The following is a 24,621-nucleotide window of genomic DNA, read 5'->3' as shown; positions in this document are numbered from 1 at the left end:
CATGACAAATATTCTTTAAAAAAATACACAAAATTTTTGGTTTTCATCATATCACTATTTTATTTCGAACGAAGTATGCAATATCTCTGGTCATGGGTGTTAATTTGATTTATCTGCGAAGATTTTCATTCCCAGTTCGACACTTTTTTATGTTTGCTAATTTTATTCACTTTACGACGTAATAATATTCGGCGTTAACCGTTAAGTTTACTGCTTTTTTACGCTGTGCGGCGAACTCACATTAAGGGCGTGGACACACAGTATCTATACTAATATTATAAAGCTGAAAAGTTTGTTTGTTTGAACGCGCAAATCTCAGGAACTACTGGTCCGATTTGAAAAATTCTTTCAGTGTTAGATAGCCCATTTATCGAGGAATGCTATAGGCTATACATTATCCTATTATATATCCCGTATTCCTACGGGAACGGCAACCACGCGGGTAAAACCGCGCGGCGTCAGCTAGTATGATATACGCGCTAATGAATTTGCAGCGGTTAATGCGAATATATCTGTATCCTCTCCTACACGGAGGGAGGCCTGACCCCATGGTGGGCGTTTAAGATGATGATGTCCTCCTTGACGTCGGATGCGTTGAAACAGAAGCGAACAAAGGAGGCTAATTCTCTTAATTTCATTTAGTCGCATAGTATACAACGATACTTATTATCCTAAATACCTAAATATTGTCTACAATGTCGTATTGTGTGTTCAGGGAGTGTAAAAACTATAATTATATATGTAGTTTTTACAATTTACTTACATTGTATATTATACATAAGCATATAATGTAAGTAAATTGCTTTTTGCGATGTTTTTGTAGGCACGTAACATGTCTATAGTATAAAATGTCTTTGACTGGCACGCTCTACAATCCGAGCCTCAATAGCTCAACGGTAAGAGCGGTCGGACTCATCACCGAGGGCTGGTGGTTCGATCCCCGCCCGTTGGTCTATTGTCGTACTCACACTTAATACAGTCTTTTTCGACTAGTTGGAGGGGAATATTGGTCATATTTAAAAGATATGGCAAAAAAGGATTTTAATTTTCAGCAATTCATGTGATTACTTTATATTCCTCTGGGTGGGAGTGTCAGTGGGATGTCTTATTTCCCGTATTTCCCATTACTTTTCACGCAATAATCGATTTTTTGATTTTGCATTTTTTTTCGTAGTTTTTTTTTTGCTTTGCTTATTTTATGGTGGTCACGCGTCCACTAGTACTGTAACGTCAGTTACACACGATCATGTTTATCATCAAGTCTGCAGAAGGTCTGCAGAAGGAAGTGAAAAAATATTGAAATATGGTTACAATATACTTTTTTTTTTACTGTCCAGACTTGATGGTCGTGATACATAAATAATAATTTATGCGTTATATTTCACTTAAAATGTAATCAGTCAAGTTGTACTACATTGCGGAGATAAGATAACAGACGCCAATGCCCGTTGGTGTCGCGACATTGCTTAATTTTCAAATTAAACTAATACACTTTTGTTCAGTGTTATCACAGTGCAATAACATGTGAGCCTCATTTTGGTATTGAAGCTTTATAGTAACTGCATTTGCAGTTACAAAGCGTCATGGGCACCTATTAGATTTGGTAGATTAGATGATAGTAAATACAGGGTGTCCCGTAAATAGTACGACATACTCTACAGGGTTATAGCTAACATCAAGGCCTACTAAAATAGCGCAATATATATTACGGGACACCGTATGTGTAAACGGCCTCGGGAGGTTTTGACGGCCTCCGTGGCGCAGTGGTATGAGCGGTGGATTTACAAATTTTTCGGGTTCGATTCCCAGCTGGACAGATTGAGATTTTCTTAATTGGTCCAGGTCTGGCTGGTGGAAGGCTTCGGCCGTGGCTAGTTACCACCCTACCGGTAAAGACGTACCGCCAAGCGATTTAGCGTTCCGGTACGATGTCGTGTAGAAACCGAAAGGAGTTCGGATTTTCATCCTCCTCCTAACAAGTTAGCCCGCTTCCATCTTAGGCTGCATCATAACTTACCATCAGGTGAGATTGTAGTCAAGGGCTAACTTGTCAAGAATAAGAATAAAAATAAATGGTTATATACTTTTTCGCTTTCTGCGGTAGGAAAAAACTGAAGACTTTAGAGACAATTTTGATTACTTCAGCTGACTGGAATTATCAGAAAATATTAGCGATTATTTTTAGATTATTTCCTTCAAAATAAGTTAAAAATTAACCGCGCTTGTGGCTCGGATACTGAAATATAAGGGTTTTATTCTGTAACTTTGGAACCCTTACGTTACGGTCAAATCTTTAGATTTTTAAAATGCACACCTTGTAGCTATCAACTAATCCACTTTATCCTTATCTGACGTGCTGGATGAGTATTTTTGAAGTTACTTTATTTTTTTGGTTGCCTAAACGTATCCACCAATATTAAGAGCTCACACATGGTGGAGGTACTCAACAACGTGCAAGGTATAGTCTCTTATGTTCGACTGCCGCGCTCGAGTAACTGCAACAATCCCCTCTTCGGCTCCCCTACTACGAGTATTAGCTCGCTACTTGTGCCAGATCTTGTGCGGGGAAATTCTACCGGAATGCTTACGGGCTACTCTATACCCGTAAGCATTGCGGTAGAATTTCCCCGTTGCATGATAAGTGGCATATTTCATTATTATTGGTTTTCTACTTAACATCAGTGGGAGCAAGATAGGCCTTCAGGTGGGCGTATGCTCGTAAAGGTTTTTTTTTTTTATTTTTTATTAAAAAATTGGTTATTTTTTACGCCAGCACTTGGCTGCAATCACGCCTGTTATTAAGCAAAGATGCAGCCTGTGGTGAAACGCGCTTGCCTAGACGCTTATTCACTCTTGACTTGATACCCATGTTGTAGCCCTATTTTTTTTTCAAAACCTGTGTTCTCATTGGAGTAATGAATTTTGATCAATATTAAGCCACATTTACGCGCGCTCTACTAGATTATTGATATGCCGGAATTATTTATAAGGCACCTCTCTTGTAAAGGTAGTTCCATAGACTACAACAAGAAATAGACGTTTCCGTCCGCTGTACAGAACATGCCTATGTATTTTTTTGGTTGCTCCCGATGTTAAACAACAATATACTTAAAACAGATGTTTTTAAGGGTTTGAAGTAAGCAAATTACTAGCGAAATTATTAATAACTAGCGAACGCCCGCGACTTCGACCGCGTGGAATTTAATTTTTCACGGGAACTATGGGCTTTTCCGGGATGAAAAGTAGGGTGTGTGTTAATCCAGAGTAAAATCTATTTCCATTACGAATTTCAGCCAAATCGCTTGAGAAACCCAGCGTAAATGAGGAAAAACATACACACTCACACACGGCAACACACACACACAAACTTTTGCCTTTATAATATTAGTGTGATAATTAATGATATTAAAAAAAAATATTAGACAGATACCATGGTCCTTTATATCATTTAATACGTCGTGAGCACTATGCACTATGATAAAAACATTATAGAACAAATAATGTACCGAAATAGCTATAATGTCAATAAATTTGACTTTTCGGTGACCTTGCAAATTTGCATTTCTTTATAATAAAAGTTAGCAGTAGACCGCGAATTCATGAACGATAGAGAAATATTTAACCATCTTCATTCATTATAAACATAAACTCACAAATAATAGTTATTTGTAATTTTGTTTGAACGCCCATATAAATCCAACGATCTCACTAAGCGACGACTACATTCTTGTGTGGCATTTAGTATGGAGCGAATTTTGTGATTAGTGGCAGCGCCGCAAAATTGATCCTTTAAATCCCTGAAGCTCCGTAAGTAATGATCGCAGATACCCTATTACTTCTACACAATTACTTTACTATTAGCATACTCTTAATTTATATACAATCAGCGGACGCCCGCGACTTCGTCTGTGTGGAAATCAATGTAAACTTACCCCTGTTTCACCACTTTAGGGGTTGAATTTTAAAAATTCTTGAATCACATTATATTTTGCATTTTTTTTTCATGATTTAGGAACAAATTTTACAAAACTGTAACTTGAAAATGGACGACTTTCCATACAAACTTTTAACCCCTGTTTCATCCCTTCTCTTTTTATTTTAGGGTTAAAAGTAGCCTAAGTTCTGCTCCCATTTATCATAATACCAAAACTAATCTTTATCGGAACAATAATTGAAAAATTATTGTTCCTTCTATTTATTTCCGAGAAGCCAATTCGTTCGGCGTGGGCGAAAGTGTACGGCCTTTACGTGTGTTCCTTACTAATGTGTAATCGATAGTAGAGTAATATGTGATCGATAGCGATTATTACTATTGAGGGTAACCTATTCGATTATTGAAAAACCGATTTGTGATTATAACCTATTTTCTATAGCTTAGGTCTTGTGGCGTGCTTAAGGTTTTAACTAGGGTAAGCATTATCCGTTAGCCGTGATAGCCCGGTGGATATGACCTCTGCCTTCGATCCCGGAGGGTGTAGGATCGAATCCCGCCCAGGGCATGCACCTCAAACTTTTACCTTAGAATTTCCTTAATTCTCTGCGTATGTGAAGTCTGCCATTCCGCAGTGGTGGACTAAGGCCTAAACTCTCTGATTCTGAGAGGAGACTCGAACTCAGCAGTGAGCAGTTTCCTAATGAATACTAATTAGGCAGGGTGTTTTGCATGTATGTAGTGCACGCCACTGCTTAGGTCATTTACTATCTATAGGTACCTCTACATATAAGAATCATTAAATTCTCAGGCTTTAGAATGACTTTAGTACGTATAGTAGATTATAGTACGTACGTACGTACTTCCCAAGACAAGCTTTATGCTTGTTGTTGTTGTCAGTTTGGATCGTGCCGCGATGCAAGAACCAGCTCATGACTAAGGGCCCCGTATGGGTTCGAAACTACCTTTTGTATATGTATGACAGCTATACTCATGACTATACAGGTTGTTGCGGACTATTTCCCATAACTTCAAAGTGTTGACAAGTCCACATAAAGGAGCCGAAATGCATAACAAATTTTCTTTTAACTAAAAAAAAATCTTTTTAATACGGAATTATTTGAAAACTCTTACACAGTAATTCAAATAATTCCATCTATTCGTGTAACACGCGCCTTCTATCCTTGCATAAAAATACGTAATCGTAGTGGTAAGACTCGACGAGATTTTGCTACTGGCACTCGAAAATATTCATTTTAGAACACATGTTGCTGAGACATTTTTAACTAATTTTCCTTATAGAATATAACCCTAGAGTTATGGGAAATACTTCCGAGCACCCTGTATACCTTTACTTTAAAGAAGGGAAGGGTACCTATATGTAAGTCTGTACTTGAAAATCGAACCGTTAAGGGCATTTCACGGGGACGAAATCTAGCTGATTGTTATATTTCAAGACTAGTATAAATATAGCCTACAGCCTTCCTCGATAAATGGGCTATCTAACACTGAAAGAATTTTTCAAATCGGACCAGTAGTTCCTGAGATTAGCGCGTTCAATCAAACAAACAAACTCTTTAGCTTTATAATATTAGTATAGATTATTTTGTAAGGCAATAAAGCAAAAATACAGAACAAAAGTTTTCCTAACTTCGTACTCCGCTAACAAGTCATCAACTAACAAAGAAATAGTACGTACTAGTTGTATGTAAATGTCAGAGAATATTATAATTTTAAATTAGTTTGGTTGACTTTTGTTTTGCCCATTTTAATTTGAATGTTATTGTGTATTTAAATAGGGCTTTAAGTGCTTTAACAATTGCTGCCAAGCGGCACTTATAAATAAAGAATAGGGTTGCCAAAAGGTATTTTCTAAATTTTATATGATTTTAGGATTTCATAGTCAACAAGGAACTCATATTTTCGCTTTGTCAGTCTGTCAGTCCGTCCGTCCGTCCGTCCGGTTTAGCTTAGAGACTATTATTACTGAAAAGCTGTAGTTTTGCATCACGTCGATAATAATCTACTAATAATATATATCGATAATAGTCGATAATAGTCCTAAGGAAATCGACTAAGTAGTGATGTGATCATTGCGATTTTACATATTTATTTGCTATTAAAATAATAAATTACTTAAGTCATCATCATCAATATCAACCCATATTCGGCTCAATGCTAAGCTCGAGTGTCCTCTCAGAATGAGAGGGGATATGCCAATAGTCCACCACGCTGGCCCAATGCGGATTGGCAGACTTCACACACACAGAGAATTTAGAAAATCTCCGGTATGCAGGTTTCCTCACGATGTTTTTCCTTCACCGTTTGAGACACGTGATATTTAATTTCTTGAAAAAAATGCACTGCCTTTAAAATAATCAAGTAAGTTTAAGTTAATCTATCCGACACCACCGTCAAATAACGAAGTGATTTTTTTTTTCGAAAAATACCTATAAACTTGATTTTTTTCAATATTTTTACGTTTCGGTGTTGTTTTGTTTTTCAAATTAATTTTTTTTTTAAAAGTAGAAACTTGAAATTTACTTTTAAATTGTCAATAAGTTGTATTTAACATCATCGAAAATTTGTTATTGTCAAAGTTGGGAATTAAAAATAATTAAAGCTAAAAGTATTGTAAACGTGATTATTTAGTAGACCTATGATGCACGTCATGAGATATTATATACTCAGAGATACCACTTTACTATACTCGCATCATATTAAGTGGGCGGATAATTGTGCCTCTGAGTATAGTTGACGCAAGGCCTACCATAAGAAGCCCATAACAAATTCAGTCAAGCGAAACTTATAAAAAAGAAAAACGCAGCCCTAAGCAAATAACTTTGTCAGCCACATGCCCTTGTGAGGTACTTTCACAAGGATGATTTAGTGTTTTACTTTTTCCCTCTCGAAAGCCAAAGAGGCATCGTGGATAAGTTACTCCTCGTATATCTATCTCAATAAGGTTATAATGTATGGGCACTATGGAAAAGGCTTTCCGCTGCTACATTGTATCTTCAAGTCTCAAAGGCTCAGTCTATAATAAAATATTACTTCATTTGTTCCAATGTTTTGTACCAACGATCCAATGGTAGTAAACGACATTACGTTGGTTCGTTGCAATCAATGATATTAAATAATGTTAGATATACCTAATATATGAATAATGTTACTAGCGCATGAAAAATTAAGCGTCCAAAAGAGGAAATTTATACACAACTCAATGTTAGTTGTGGTTATTTAAACATATAATACCTAAATATCGTCTACGATGTCGTGTTGTGTGTCAGGAACTTTAAAAACTACATACACATGAATATATAGTGGTATTAAAGACAAAATTGTTCATGTGTGCGCTCATTGTTGTAGCCTATTATTCACTTTTTGCTGTGATTTTGTAGGGACGTAACCGATCTATAGTATAAAATTATCATTGGTTGTATGTAATAGTTTAATATCCAGTACAAATCTCAAAATGATCGTACAATATACATATACTCTAGAGGAACAATTATCAGACCACTTTTATATACTCGCGTCATATTAAATTGGGCGGAGATTGTGCCTCTGAGTATAGAATACTCGATAAACTTACTAGACTACACCAAAGTGTTTAGGTAATTGTTGTCAAAATTCGCCAATTGACCATGAAAACGTTAAACACTTGGCCTTATCGTTATTTGGTATTTAAATTATGTAAATCTAATTTATTTTAAATCCAAATAAGAAAGAAATCAACGGTAGTTCTAGAACCGATTAGATCGATATTTATTTTTGGATTAATTTACAAAATTCAAACCTGTGTCTGAATAAAAATATTCACCCACAACGGACCTCGTATATGAGAACGTATCACATATAGGTAGAGTTGCCAGGTGTCCGGATAAAGCCGGACATAGTTAGGCTATTCCGCGTCCGACCGAAATAAAAGGTGTCAGGCTTGTCCGGCTTTTAATCAACAAAACGTCGAAGGCTTTACATTTCGCAAACGAGCGAATGACGAGTGTGTAGGAACAAAATTTACGGTAATAATCATGAATGCTTGATTTTACATAAAATAATTGTCGTGCCTAATAATACTGATGTACATAAAATCCTCAAAAATGTAGGCTGTCTGGGCTTTTTACCCAACTGTCAGGCCAAACTGGCTGTCCGGCTTTTAACTTCGGCGACCTGGAGATCGATTCTTGTCCTTTATACTCGTCGATGTAGTATTGTGGATGTCGCTGTAACTATACAGGATGCAGGGGCTAACAACCCTACATATAAGTATCTACCGTCTATCTATATGGTGGTTTTCGTGTAGGATAGTGTTGCTGCCATGCCTATACGGGTGTTTTCGTAGGATAGAGTTGCCGCCAAGCCAATACGGGAGTTTTCGTAGGATAGAGTTGCCGCCAAGCCTATACGGTGGTTTTCGTAGGATAGGGTTGTCGCCAAGCTACGAGTATGTGACTGGCGACACTGGGACATGATTTCTCATAATTTATTATGCCGAGTAAAATATAAAAAAGGCCGCCGTAGGCTTTCGGTAAAAAACGACTCCAGTTATTTTGAGAATAAGTATAAGTATAATATAGAATAAGTATAGTATAGTATAGTAATAATGCAGCGTAGATATTACCTATCCTACAGCCCCTCTCGATGAGTACTGTTAACCAACAAACAAATTAAAAATGAGGGTATAAATCGCTAGTCATTAAATTTATGAAAATAAATTCGATTAATAAGCTTAGAACAATTATACCCTATCCTAATAAACAAACAATCATAATTTATTTATTCGTTTATGTATTTACTTGTACACCTAACAACAACTTGTTTCAATTATCAAATAAAGCAAAGAAACAAGTCGTTTCTTTGTTATTGTAGTACCGAACAAATAAGTAAAGAAATGAACAGTGTCAAAGAAGTGGAATACAAAAGGCAGCCTTATATCTTAGTAGCAAGCTTTGGCAGGCAACCTTTTTATGTTCTGTAAACGCAACAAACGTGTGAAAGCTTTTATAACTGACTAACTAGATTTATTATGCATAGCTGGTAGTTTGATATGTGTTTAGAAATTTTAGATAATGTACGAAAGAGTCTTTGTACACTGGGCAGGATGGCATAGCCCGGTCAATTTAGCTAAAACAGTACCAATCGTATCCTTGTATAAATTCCCAAGAAGCTAATAAATTACATGAATGGATTGGGCCGTTGTGATTAAATTCTAAAAGCTCCCATTCCATCCATATACCTACTCCTAGCTTCTTGGGAATGCAAAGCTGAATGTCTGTTTTGACCGGGACAACATCAATTGTAAATTTTCAAAAGCCTACTGGTAATAAGTGATTTGATTTGCGTGTGTCGTTGCAGACGTGCGGCATTTGCACGATGTTTCCGTCGTGTATGTCGCTGCTGCCGCGCCGCAACGAGCCGCGTCCGCCGCGCCCCGGCCAGGCGCCCGTCGTGCTCAACGTTTACGACATGTATTGGACCAACTGGTGAGTCGTGACACCCTCGTGCGTGTCGCTGCTGGTATAAACATTCATTATTTATGTTATTATAGAGGGGGGGTTCCAGTGGTGGTATAAATAAGAGGGTATTTGATGACTTGAGCTCAGTTGTTTGTTAGGCTGCGTAGACTCCGTCACGCTGCCAGTCGCGTTAGTGATTTTGTGTGGTAATGTTTTGTGTTGTACTTGCTCGAAGTGTTTCCTCTACCACAAAATTTAATAGAATATAAAATACTTTTTTATTTATTTATTTATTTATTTAATACTCTTTATTTGTACACCACAAAAAATAAAAGAAAACAAGCAAAACAGAAACATAAGAAAAAGTAGAATACAAAAGGCGGCCCTATCGCATAGTAGCGATCTCTTCCAGGCAACCTTAGGCTTAGGAACTTATTAGGACAACTTTATTTGTTACCACAACACATTGAAGACTTAAAACTAATACACGTCTTAATACTTATAACTATTACTTATAGAATAATAATTGTTTTGTGCCGAGAAAATAGATCCGACTCAGATAGTACCTACAACGCTGATTCTGCCAGATCCTATTGGAAATAATGGTACAATCACTCGCTGGTACCCGTCACGACACACTAGCGCCCATGTACGAGTATGACATGTATTGGGCCATCTGCAGATGATGCCAGTATTCATTCAGTAACCGAGCCAACTGTCGGCAGGTACACAGCGGGCGCGGGCGTGGGCGTGTTCCACAGCGGCGTGCAGGTGCACAGCTCGGAGTGGGCGTACGGCGGACACCCGTACGCGTTCACGGGCGTGTTCGAGATCACGCCGCGCGACGAGCGCGAGCTGGGCGAACAGTTCCGGTTCAGGTATACATCGTCAACAGCCAACTGTCGGCAGGTACACAGCGGGCGCGGGCGTGGGCGTGTTCCACAGCGGCGTGCAGGTTCACAGCTCGTTGTGGGCGTACGGCGGACACCCGTACGCGTTCACGGGCGTGTTCGAGATCACGCCGCGCGACGAGCGCGAGCTGGGCGAACAGTTCCGGTTCAGGTATACATCGCCAACAGCCAACTGTCGGCAGGTCCACAGCGGGCGCGGGCGTGGGCGTGTTCCACAGCGGCGTGCAGGTTCACAGCTCGTTGTGGGCGTACGGCGGACACCCGTACGCGTTCACGGGCGTGTTCGAGATCACGCCGCGCGACGAGCGCGAGCTGGGCGAACAGTTCCGGTTCAGGTATACATCGCCAACAGCCAACTGTCGGCAGGTACACAGCGGGCGCGGGCGTGGGCGTGTTCCACAGCGGCGTGCAGGTTCACAGCTCGTTGTGGGCGTACGGCGGACACCCGTACGCGTTCACGGGCGTGTTCGAGATCACGCCGCGCGACGAGCGCGAGCTGGGCGAACAGTTCCGGTTCAGGTATACATCGCCAACAGCCAACTGTCGGCAGGTACACAGCGGGCGCGGGCGTGGGCGTGTTCCACAGCGGCGTGCAGGTGCAACGAGGGTTCCAAAGCGCCTTGGTCCGAGAAGAGCCCATACCAAACTCAGACAGGGTTTATATTTTTGTTTATCACCATTTCACAAATTTATCTAGAACTATGTATCACACTAATATTATAAAGGCGAAAGTTTGTGTGTGTGTGTTTGTTTCTCCTTAACGCTGCGGCTATTAAAGCGATTTGGCTGAAAATTTAAATGAAAATAGATTTCACTTTGGATTAACACATCGGCTACTTTTTATCGCAGAAAAATAAATTGTTCCCGTGGGATTTGTGAAAAACTGAAACCATAGTCGCGGGCATCCCCTAGTACGTCATCATATAGTGCAATTCAATACTAAGCTTTTTTATCGTCTAAAAATCCTTAACATTACAATAAGATTTTTTCATTAGCTTGCATAATTATGTATGTATTGTGTTTGTAATTGCAGGCAAAGTGTGCACATAGGCTACACGGACTTCAGCGAAGAAGAGGTGAGGCGGCTCGTCACAGAACTCGGCAAACAGTTCCGCGGTGACAGGTGAATACTCCCACCTTTGTAGCTATGACCGACTTGAACGAGATGTCCGAAATTGGGCCCACTTTTCAGAACGATACAGATATGAAAAATGTATTATTATTTTCTTCTGTTACCAACAAGCTAACAAACAAGAAAACGAACAAACCAAACCAATCATAAGTCTTAAAAAAATATCTTAAAACTAAGGCTGGAAAACTAAGGAACTAAGTAACTAAAAACTAACTAACTAAGGAAGGAAACAATGTAGCAACTTTTTTTTGATAAAGTAATAAATTCATTATTAAAGTAAAATTATTAAGATTTTTTAGACATAAGTAAATTGGCGGGTGGTTAAAATAGGTCTGGGCCGGGAACGGGCATTCTCTTTGTCATCATTATATAATCACTAGCTGACACCGCGCGGTTTTACCCGCGTGGTTCCCGTTCCCGTAGGAAAACGGGGATAATATATAGCCTTTAGTCAGGGCCGGACCGTCCATACGGCGAACGGAGCGGTCGCTCCAGGCGCCAAATCCTAGGGGGCGCCGAAATGGTAAAGACAAGATCGAAAAAAAATTTATTTCTTTTCGATCGTCTATATTTAAAGCGAAGAGATGAACGCGACGTGCGCGAATTTACTTCTAATAGAGGCGTCTTTCTTTACCTATGGTGCAGGGAGTGCGTTGATTTTAACCCGGGTATATACAGGTAATAGAGGGCGCTAGGGTGATGATTGCACCCGGGCGCTACGTGAGCTAGAGAGTCTTTACCTATAGTGCAGGGGGTGCGTTACACCCGGGTGTCGCAATCTCAGGGGCGCCTAAGCACCACTCACCGCGCGGGTTCTATAGGTACTAGGGGGCGCTACGGTGATGATTGCACCCGGGCGCTACGTGAGCTAGAGTCTTTACCTGTAGTGCATGGGATGCGTTACACCCGGGTGCCGCGATCTCAGGGGCGCCCAAGCGCCACTCGCCGCGCGGTTTCTATAGGTACTAGGGGGCGCTAGGGTGATGATTGCACCCGGGCACTACGTGATCGAGAGACTATAGATAGTCAAAATCTTCGCGTTCCATAAGTTCGTAGCCTAAGTGAACCAGGAAACTACAAAGCTATAATTTATTAGTAAATTTATTTTTCAACTTTATTTAGAGCTCAATACACTTATTTTGTTGGCCTGGAAACATTACTATACCAGCTATTTTTTTTCTTTAAACTCTTAGAAAATGCATAGACCACTTTCATAAAAATTTTGAACTCGATAAGAGCTTTTTCTAGCTTCGGAAATAGATAAAAGTCTGATGGAGACGAGACTAGATCATATGAATATGGTGGTAAGGTAAGAATTCTAAATTATACTGTTGAATTTCTGCTATGCTTTTAACAAACGTTTCAAACGTTTGTTAAAAGCATAGCAGAAACTCGCAAATTATCCTGATGAAACAAAACTTTTCTTCTCAATGACCATGGCCATTTTTCTTTAATTTGTCCTCTGAAACATCGCAGCAGATTTCACTATTAAGCAGAGTTTATATTTACGCCTTTTTTTAGTAATTCACCGTAATTACAAAAACAAAACCGCTTCTGTCTTTTGGAACATTGGATCCTGGTCGTTTCCACTTTTTAGACTCTACTTTTGTTTCTGGAGTAAAGTAATATACTCAGGTTTTAACCATGGTCACAAAATATACAAAAAAGTATCTGCCTTAAACAACTCCAAGCAGTTGCGAAAATTCGTCAGTCGATCGCGTATTTGTTCAACTCAAAGAAGCCAAGGCGATTATGTGATGTTTGCCTTCTGTTGAGATGCTAATTCGCGCTATTCTTTGGTTCTACTGAACGGATTTTGATGCGGTTTTCACAAATAGATTAAGCATAGTCCAGTCCATTAAGATCGGACCGGCCTTCGGCCGGGGGTTTGTAATAGGACTTTCGACTATGGCTATGGCTGAGCATTTTACCTAAGCGCAAAAAAAGCGCGGCCTTCGGCCGCGAACTTTGTTCTACACCGGAAAAAAGGCCGAATAAAGTTCACGATATATACGAAGGCCCTAATTCACCTTCAGTTTTTAACATGACTTCATAAATGTTTTTTTTTTGCTAAACCTTTCTTCTTCAAGTTCTTCATTGCAGTGATTAAGTTTATTATTAAGATTAAGATACTCGATTTTTTTTCACGTTAAAAAATACGAGTAAGTCACGATTTGTTTGACGGGATCGCGTGGGGAATGCAAATGAATGCATAAAATTTTATTCTATTAATATAGCTATACATTGAATAATGTAGCTTTAACATGAGGGTAATTTAAAAAAATAAAAAATAAAAAAGAACAACCGACCTTATAATCATAAAAAAGTTTCCATTAAATTAAAAGCGAAACATAACATCGTATGTGCTACCTTCTGATCAGTTTGAAGGCGGTACCAAGTTAGTGCTGTGTTAATTAAAGCCTGAATATCTGAAAAAAGTATCTGAAAATGCAGTTAAAATCTTTATGATTTAAACGCCTTGAATCGAATCGAAATCGAACGGTCGAATTGAGAAACCTCCTTCTTTTTTTGAAGTCGGTAAAAAATGTATGACATTCCGATAAAAATTAGGCTACGAACTTTTCAAACGTCCCTAGTATATAATGTTAGGAGCAAACAGGAAAGGCGCCATAATTGGATCTCGCTCCATTCTAAAATTTACCTCGGTCCGGCGCTGCCTTTAGTCTTCCTCGATAAATGGGCTATCTAACACTGAATTTTTTTTCAAATCGGACCAGTACTTTCTGAGATTAGCGCGTTCAATCAAACAAACAAACAAACTCTTTAACTTTATTTATTAGTATAGATAGATCATTAAACAGTTAATATTAAAGCTCCTCCTGTTCCAGGTACCATCTCATGAACAACAACTGTAACCATTTTACGTCCGCCTTTTGTTTGGTGAGTTTAAATTACTTGTTTCTCATTATAATATATATCACGTAAAACGTATATTTCGCATTATTTTAAATTATAAATTACTAAATGAATTTTGAAAATTCCATCTTAGATTGCATCATCACTTACCATCGGATGAGATTGTAGTCAAGGGCTAATTCGTCCCACTAATATTTAAAGGTGAAAGTGTGTAATTTTATTGTGTAAATTTGTTCCTCCTTCGCGCTTCCTTCGCGCTGCGGCTACTGAAGCGATTTGGCTGAAATTAGGAATGGAAATAGATTTTACTCTGGATTAACATAGATAGTATATTTTCATCCCGGAAAAATACATGGTTCTCGCGGGATTTGTGAAAAACTGAATCCGCTAGTAAAGAATTTAAAAAAAATTGTTTTTTAATTTATTTTAGGCGCTGTGTGACCGGGACATCCCCGCGTGGGTCAATCGGCTCGCCTACGTCAGCTCCTGTGTACCTTTCCTACAACGCTGCTTACCAAAGTTAGTATAAATCATCATTACAACACGTAATCAGCTCACTGTTGAGGACGAGTTTCCTCTCAAAATGAGAGGATTAAGGCCTTCCACCACGCTGGCCAAATACGGATTGGCAGATCAGTATACATTGTTTTTAAATAATATTCTAAGGGCTAATTAAAGAGTTTCAATAGAGTAGTTGACTCATATCCAATTTAATATAAACACTAGTAATTTCGTATAGTACAATAAGGGTCCGAAATGTATCGATACTAATGAATAAAAGTTGAGAATTTCTTATATAACTTAATTTAAAAATGATGTGTTTTTTTTTAATTTTTCCAAACGTGTAAAACGCTGTAGTCCATTTTGTGACGTCACGATGTTATTTGATGTACTAAAAGAAATAAACGTCAAACTAATTAATAACTAATAACTTTGACAAACACTTGGTTAAGGCTTAGTGTTTACATGACGTCATGAAGCGATAAAATATAGACCATCATGGCCGACAGCGTTTTGGCTCGCACTCTCAAAAAGAAAATTAAAAAGTTTATGCATTCATGTCTCAAAAAAAAGATGATTTTTTTTCCATCTAGTAAAACGATAATGAACAATTCAAGACCCTTTTAAAAAAAGTGTCAACTAGCCTATTATATGATAGCACAAATTAATAAGTGTGTGTGCTTGCACAGGGAATGGCTGACGCCGGCAGCGCTACAACACTCCCTGGCGGCGCACTCCCGCTCCTCCTCACCTGCCACCCCCTCTACGCCTCAATAGCGCCGTGAGTTTCAAACATTTAATTCACCCACCATTACTGACCGGGAGAGCAAGTGTGACGTGACGTGTAGCAACGACATTGATTGTACCATTATTTTGTGGTAGAGGAAACACCTCGAGCAGGTCACAGGACTTGTGAGTTGGGAGTAGGTTTAAGGGATCCCTTTAGAATGCATAAACACTCACCTCCCCTGCCCGACATGTTCTCCATGCTCACACTAAACAATTTATGATCAATAATTACATAAAACATTATTAATAATTACAGCACAAAACATAACAAACGAAGAATTACAACAAAACATTATTGCACAAAATCACTAATGCGACTGTTTGTTTGCAACGCGCACACCGCGTTTGTTAATGCGATGGTTTGTTAGGCAGCGCGCACACCGTCACGCTGCCTAACAAACAATTGAGCTCAAGTTATTAAATACCCTCTTATTTATACCAACACTGATACCTCCCCTCCACAATAACATAAATAATGAATGTTAATACCACAAACACACGATTTACACAAGGCCCGTACCTGGATGACCTGCCATTACCCACCAACCAGCAATGAGGGTTTAAGCTACATATCCTATATCTTAAATGGAGACAAATCAGCCCCCCTAGCCAAGTGGCGCGTCGATTCTCTTTCTACGATCGCTAACGCTTCGAAAACTAGAAAAATGTATAATAACTAGAACATAATTGTCTGTAATTTTTTTGACAAGAACGTTGATCATATACTTTGACAGAAAAGTAACGTCTAGCGAGGCAGGTCCTAAGGGAACTGGTCTGAGCTTTTAGTATAATGTTTTGCAAAATGGCGTCCGCCGCGACTAGTTCTAATTTTGGCCGGGTGGGAAAAGTTTGTGGCACTATACAACGGATTTTTTTTTCATTTACATAATAATAATTATTTTTAATTTTCTTTTCCAGACGAAAACCTGCATTCATGCAGACCCAAAAGAAAACGTGTTGTGCGTATTAATTAGATATAAAATTAGTTGACCATACATTTGGCGTATTGTCGAACGTACTTCTAGAATTAGAAATGTTGCCAGGTAGCAAAAAGGTTCACTGTGTTGTCAGTTGAAAAAATTACAACGAATTTTTTTTCGTTTTCTTTATATTTTGATGTCGAATGTTTTTATTTACCTGGCAACTAAATTGGAATCGTATCAATGCAATGGCGACTTTATTGCAAAGATGGCGATCTGTAGGTGTTTAAATTATCTGTATAATATAAAATTTTTGTCTGTCATTTACATAGTAAGTTATTCCTAAAAAAAAATTGTTTTTATATCTAAATGTGTTTACTACATGCCCGGTATGTTAATCAAATCCATAGAAAAGCAATTTTCGCTTTGCCGTCTACATTGCACATACCATCTTTTATTCCAATATGATATAACTATTATTTAAATTAATAATGTAACAATAGACTTGCATAAAAAAATCTGACTGCTCAAAAAGTGATTTTGAAGTTCCTAAAAAATTTAAAACATTTTAATAAACTTTTGAATTGCTGAATACATCTTTCTTGCTCATAATTATTTTGGAAAATACCACATATTTTACAAACATAATAGTACAGATTAAATTGTTAAAATAATCAAACTTGATGTTTCAAAAGTGCTTGTAAACAAAGCCCTACTTAAAGTAACGTAATTTGAATTTAAAATAACACAAAATATAACAATAATAACAGGCTGTATGTTAATCGACCTTTGCCTACCTTAAAATCACTTTAAAAATATAAAAGATGCAATACCTTTTTTAAAATCCTATTTAAACACAAACTCAGAGTTAAAGTTTAAAATGTCAATGTTATTAAGCACTTTGTAGGTTTAAAATTATACATACGTAGTTTTAGGGTTCCGTCCGTTGAATGTTTTGAACTAGACTAACAATATCTTAATATATTCAATGTGAAGAATAATGTATGATAATCTTAAATCAACGTATATGCCTTATAAAATACAGTATGTTCTTAATCAAATTGAATTGAATATTTAAATCATAATTTTGAAACACATTTTGTTTTTTTTTTAACTTTTACTTTTTTAGAAAAACTATTTGAATACTATATACTTTTCCATTTCAAGTTTCAACTAAATGAGTGTTTGTTATTGTTTGTATTGAAAATACTAAACATAAACAGATGTTGAAATGTTTAAAAGATTTCTTTTTAAATAAACTGAAATAGATAACGTTTAACTAATTAAAATGATTTTTTTAAAATGTATTTGGATTATAAATGTATTTGCTTGATATATCAATATGACTTTATGTCATGACACATGTTTATTTGTCGTTTTTTGATATATTTATAAAGAAAAGCCACCTACAAAAAATATAGAACAATAAAATAAAAGGAAAAATATAACTGCACAGTGCTTACTAAAATTTATTTCTTAGTTTCATGAAAAAAAAATCATAATATATTAAAAATAAATATAATATTGTAGTATATAAGTAATTTAAATCGAGTTTTTCATGATATATACCAAGTGCCATGACAGTTTAGATAATAATAATAGTCAATCAATTAAATTATAATAATTGATTGTTAGTTAAAATTTAATTGACTTCTTTAGTATAGTTAAAAAGTTTAATAATATTGAATACTTGGTTATACAATGTATATGCAGCCAAATGACAAATTAACCCCTGAGAAATGTGTTAAAATAAGTTGTAGTTTATCCTCAGAATATAATATGTATACAGGGTGCTCGGGAGTGTTTCCCATAACTTCAAGGTGTTGACAAGTCCACTTATAGGAGCCGAACTGCATAACTAAGTTTTCATACAAAGTAATTCAAAAAATTCCGACTATTCATGTAACACACGCCTTAAAATCTATCCTTGAATTTTAAAATATGTAATCGTAGAGGTAAGACTGTCGATATCGTCGAGATATTGCAACATCGCATTTCACTAGTAAGCTACTTCATGATCTATATCAATGAATAAGTTTGGCTAAGTCATAATATAAGGATGCGATTTATGGGACACAATTTAAGATTTATTTCAAAAGAAATGTTTTTTACTCCGAAAATATTCATTTTAGAACACATGTTCTTTAGACATTTTTAATTAATTTTCCTTACAGAATATAACTCTATGCTATGGGAAATACAACCGAGCATCCTGTTGGCTGTCATCATTAAAATGTCCAACTAACCTAAGGTCAAAAAATAAACATATTGTAAGCACAAAATAACAGCCTCTGTTGAAATTATATTGTTGAAAATATGCAATAAAGTTATTTTCGAGTCATCGCCACCTCTAGATCCTTCAGTAGTCCCAAGATACACGTCATAATAAAATAACTAAACTAAATTTTCTCTATATATTGCGCTCTCTTTCCGATACGGGATAATTGGAAACATTGCTTTCTCTTTCGTGCCAACGCAACGAAAGAGAGAGCGATATAAACGAGTCTCGGGATACGTCGTACGCATCTTAGGCCTACTGTGGCGCTTACATGCGACCAACAAGATAATCTCGTAAAGAGAAGTAGAGTGCGTACACAATAAGTTTGCGCGTGGCCAAAATCGGAACTAATCAAAAGTGCCGCCATCTTGTCGTCTATCTCTATCTAACTCTTGCCGGGTAAAAGAGATCACTAACGCTGGCAACAAATTGCGATGCAGACTTATCTTGCATGTACTCTAGACAAAATTCAACCAATGGCTGCGCAACCGGAAATACTGCTATCTCTTTAATTGCGTTGGTATAAAAGACTGGAACAACTCCGACGCCATTGGACAAAATTTTAATTTATTCTCACGGTGGCATGTTGACAGATTGAAAAGAGAACGAATATGTACTCGCGCCATATTTTTAACTTCATCCTAATGTAAGTTTTCAGATTATTGAGAAACATAGCAACTAAATTATTACAGATTATTAATCTATTTAAATAAAATTAAAGTTAGCTTCTAGAATTAGCTCTAAGATACTTTCAAATTGTTATATCGGTTTGACAATGCGCCAAAAACATTATGACGTTTTTCAGATAGGAACATTATTAATAATACTAAAACTAAAATGGCGTCGATATTTAGTTTCACCAAAAATAGTTTAAAGGTACGATACGAAGTGACGTATTATAATCACTTACTCGGCAATCCGTTTTTTTACATTGTTTACTTGTTTTTATTTCTAAATTGCTCACTAGAATATATTAGCATGAAAACATTATGATATTTCGGAACTATAGTAAAGCCAAAATATTGACTCTAAATATGACCTGCACGTAGCGATACTGATTTTTAAGACGAAGTAAAGATTCCATATACTGTAAAAAAACTAAATTTAAAATTAAGTTTACATTTTGTGCATATTTTTGGTGAATTAAGTCGACGTCGATAAAAGTTTAAAGCAATAAATAGCCACATTAAATGTTGGAAAACATAGTAAAATAATTATAAATTAATAAAAAAAGGGGCCTCACGCTGTATTATAAATTGTTGTCTAAATGAAAAACGTCGATTTAAAAAGTATCGGATGTAAATTATTAGTTGTAAAAGGTGATTGTTTCTACGATAATGCATTGCGTGACTTAAAAAGGCACTTTGTAACGTTTAGCCGTAGTCCACTTTTATATAGATAATCGTTATTTAAGCGCATGTTTAAGTCATGGGTGCTACAAATAAGGATTTAAAATTAATTCACACTGTTTATTGATATATAGACAATACAGTCAGGGATCCGTACAACATTTTTTACAACTAATTACTAACAAGTTAATTTTTCGTGAATAGCTTCATCTCGATGTGACGATCAACTTTTTGACCAGGAAATAAAAATTTCTAAGCGTCAAAACGAGATAATGTACCACGCAATTTGCAGAACATTTTGGCTGTTAAATTGTATAACTATTAATTAAGCAACAGTAAAAAACAGCTGGTTAGTAACAACTTTTAATAACCTCGTAATTGATACAAGTTGGGAGTAGGGTAGTGTATCAAAAGTTAAAAGTTAATTAATAGTTTCTAGATAACTTAGTTAGCTACCAGAATCAAGGACAAGGAAAAAGTTGATCGTCTCATCGAGATGAAGCTACCTACGAAAAATTAACTTGTTAGTAATCAGTTGTGAAAAATGTTCTACGGATCCCTGACCAGTACATTTTAGTCTTCTCCCGCGCAGTACAAGGATGTGACAACAGATGGGAACAAGCGAGTTATAATTTGTATAGTAATAAGCATTGATAGACCAAGCAGATAACACTTGATGGTAAGTGAAATCGTCTATATACAAAGCAATACTTCGCGTGCTTGTCGTAGGTCTCAGATTAATTACATAAGGACTAGTATTACGTCTTAAAGTCATTAACAAAATTGTCTGTAATTTTTTGAGGAGAATACGAGCTTACATTAAGTATATAACTTAGAAGTTGTTGAAACTACACAAAAGGGTATTTTTACGGAGCTCTATAACCGACGAGCACACACAACTATGAAACATCTATTCTATAGAGACAGGAAAATCGCATTAGATCGTTGATCATATTATACTTTGACAAAAAAACAGTTGGGCAGGTCCTTATGTTATTAGTCTGAGACGTAGAATGTAGATGTTTAGCCTCGTGTGGACACCGGCAATCAGTCCCTTTAGACCGGAACACGACAATGTTACAAGTCAAATCTATTTCCCAAAGAAGGTAATGTACTTACGGAAGCAAGAAAACGAGTAGCTGGAGGGAATGGGAATATTGGTCATATTTAAAAAAGATATGGCAAATATTCTTTTTTAAAAAAAAGAATGAAGATATACGCGTGCCGTTCGCTTCTCGCTTGTCCCCTCTGACGTCATACCCCCGCACCCCTGTACCACACGTGTGAGGACTCGGTTATATAGTTTACCTGTAGTTGATTTGCGCATGTACTTTACATTAATTAAACAATTTTTAGAGTGGTTTACCTATTGTAAAAAAAACGGAGCTCTTATAAGATCACTTTGTTGTCTGTCTGTCTTTCAACATACTTTATTTCGGTAAGTATTACATACTGGAAACCATAACCTTCAGATCAAAACACGGCGGTGCTGCATGGCTCGACTTCCTCTGCTACAAAAAGTATAAGTGTATCAAATAACGTATTTCAAACGCACTATAATTGTAAAACTATTTATAGAAATAGCTAAGTATTAACATTGAATGAAGAAATCATTTATTTGTTTGTCTTCATGTGAGTTGTAGCATAGACAAAAATAGAGAACCATTTAAAATGGGTCAGTTGTAAACCAAAGACACGAAAGTAATTTTTTTTTCTTTTTGAAATTGTATTCAAAATGACGGCGGAAACGCGTCGGTGTTTTTTTGATCTATGAGCAAATAGTTTAACAACAGAGATATTTTTAATTAGTTTTTTGGTGAGAAAGATCTAAAATATGTCTGACATAAAAATATGAAACTTCGGCTGAATTTTAAGTGTAAGTTTATTATCTTTAATTAAAATTGAGTGCATAGAAATTCTAATCAGTCAAATCTTTAAAAACAACAATGAATTGTATTTTTTTGCAAAATAAACCTAATTTATTTTCACATTGGGGGTAGAGCGACACTGTTTTTTATAAATAAAATTGTGCTAAATGTTAGTCTAGCAATTAAAAAAGTTTATGTAAAATGGCTGTGAAATGCAGACAGACATGCAGGGCCCCTTGTGAACATAATTTGTGCCCAATTAGAAAATAAAACTTATTTAATGAGGAAAAACTGACCTTTTCGTTATTTTTTGTAAAGGAATAGGAAAAACCTTTAGGCTATTTGCAAGTACCCAGATTACCCATATGGTAAAGATGTTACTAAAGACATGGTAAAAATACAAGGCATCCTTGTATGGTAATATTATTGTACTACTATAACGTAACTTAGTTACATGTGGAGGAATTTTTAAAGTTAATTTTAGTACATAAGCAAATGAGTTCTTAATAATTGGAATGTTGTTTTTGTTTTGTGAATTGCACAAAAAATATTCCGTCTAATTAAAGGGCAAATAAATAAAATAGTAGGTATCTTTTTATCAGTGAAAATTGAATATGTTGTGTGTATGTTTAAATTGATACCTAGTCTTTATTCTTGTATTCAATATGCCCATTTTACCTTTGTGTTAAAATGATTAAAATACAAGGTAACCTTGTATTATATGGTACTTGGTAGTCTTGAAATCTAACTTTGTTACTTGTGGGGGAATTTTGGGAGTTAATTTTGGTAAATAAGCAAACCAATCCTTAATGGAATATTTTATTTGTGAATTGCACAACAAAATATTCCGTCTAAATATAAAATTAATAGTGATGTTTTTTTTTATTTCAGGGAGAACTATGTTTAAATTGTTAGTTTTTAGTCTTGCATTTAATTTCATGTGAAATATTGTGTGTTGCATGCGTTTTTGGTATGATTTGTTTAATGTTAGGTGTAATTTATATAGCCATATTAGGTATACGACAGTCTTTTATTTTTTAGAGTAATCGTAAAGTGATTAACATTAGTGCTAAAGTATGTTAAAAACAAAACAAAATTGGCAGATCTAATAAACATGGCGCTATCTTTTTCTGATCGGAACATTGTGAAAAAGATAACACTATTTATTTATGTCTGTCATAACAAATGCGTTTAGAAATTGGTTCTCAATTGGCGCTATTGTTTTGCGTAAGAAAAGGCTTAATTATAAATTCTACATTTGAATTGTACGTTTAAATTTCAATGTTATGATGTGTGGGGTAAAAAAATCTCTATTTTTAATAATGTACCTTCTATTGAATGATGTTGTAACGAATTAGATTAATGAACTAGGTTAAAAAACTGTTAAATACTATTATGTATATTCTATTCGATGATTAAGACCAACTCACTCAGAGTTGTTCTTTCAATGAATTGTAATATTTAAAGGGGGTTTTTCACAATATTGTCAAATTAAAAAAATATATACATATATTGACAATAGAATTTTTGAACAAATAAAAAACATGGCAAAATTAATTTGGCTGTTTCATTTTAAATGCGTTAGTTAAACATTCCAGTTTCTTACGTGTTTCTTACCTTAATTAGAAACTAGCGGACTTCATTCCCTTTTATTTATATTTTCGCATGTTTTATAATATATAACTAGCTGACGCCGTGCAGTTTCACCCGCGTGGTGCCCGTTCCCGTAGGAATACGTGGATATACTTATACAGCCTTTCTCGATAAATGGGCTATCTAACACTGAAATAATTTTTCAAATCGGATTAATGGACAGGAATCGGACAGGTAGTTCCTGAGATTAGCGCGTTCAAGGAAACAAACAAACTCTTTAGCTTTATAATGTTAGTATAGATAGCAGACGTCACGCGGTTTCACCCGCGTAGTTCCGGTTCACAGTACAGCTGTACAGCTATGGCACCCGGGGATAGTATAGTAGTAGTAACTTCCCAACAGTGAAAGATTTTTTTAAATCGGTTTAGTAGATATACTCATTTTTAATTTGTTTGAAACAGTACTCATCAAGAAAGGCTGTATAGTTCGGACTACTTTAGTATTTTAGTCGAGTACGAACGTTTTTTGGGTGGTAGCAAGTAGCCTAGTATGCTACTCGACTAAAATGCCCGGCCCATACACTACACACTTAGACCATTAATAACTGGACGTGGTTCGCACCCAAATTCACCAACAAAAAAGTCTGTCATTTTTTGAGGGGGACGAGGTAAACTCACACATCGAAAACATTTAACACCATTAAGTATATTCTGTGTCCATACACTACACACAACTATAAATTTGATTCGCAATACACACACGCGTAATTTTTACACAGACTAACAAACACATTGCTTAGACTATCCACAGATTAAATACATAGAATATTCGATTACTGATCGATGTTTGGCTGTTTCGTCAAAATAATCGTTTCTTTTTATAAATTGTTTCTATTAGAGTTTTGATAAAATTAAGGTTTAAATACTTTCAAATGAAACGTTACTCCATCTTTTACTAAACTACAAGTTTTTGGCCGTTTTTTATGCCATTTAAATACACAAACCGAAATTTTT

At 36.2% G+C, this 24,621-nt stretch overlaps 1 protein-coding gene across 2 annotated transcripts in view; it reads left to right on the top strand.

Moving 5' to 3' along the window:
• The window catches only part of LOC112051215 (uncharacterized), a 29,389-nt gene extending 5,817 nt beyond the window's left edge, over window positions 1-23,572 (top strand). For both annotated transcript variants that reach the window (XM_052886819.1, XM_052886820.1), the window contains 7 exons: window positions 9,290-9,417; window positions 10,116-10,820; window positions 11,335-11,424; window positions 14,283-14,334; window positions 14,741-14,829; window positions 15,501-15,592; window positions 16,519-23,572. In XM_052886819.1, the coding sequence (XP_052742779.1) occupies window positions 9,290-9,417; window positions 10,116-10,820; window positions 11,335-11,424; window positions 14,283-14,334; window positions 14,741-14,829; window positions 15,501-15,588 (1,152 nt within the window). In that variant the 3' untranslated portion in view covers window positions 15,589-15,592; window positions 16,519-23,572. The remainder of the gene's footprint in view (window positions 1-9,289; window positions 9,418-10,115; window positions 10,821-11,334; window positions 11,425-14,282; window positions 14,335-14,740; window positions 14,830-15,500; window positions 15,593-16,518) is intronic.
• The last annotated feature ends 1,049 nt before the right edge of the window (window positions 23,573-24,621 follow it).

This window comes from Bicyclus anynana, chromosome 18 (assembly GCF_947172395.1).
Source record: "Bicyclus anynana chromosome 18, ilBicAnyn1.1, whole genome shotgun sequence".
In the NCBI taxonomy this organism is placed as follows: Eukaryota; Metazoa; Arthropoda; class Insecta; order Lepidoptera; family Nymphalidae; genus Bicyclus; species Bicyclus anynana.
Note: the sequence above shows the minus strand (reverse complement) of the source record. Positions and strands in the feature narration are given on the sequence as shown.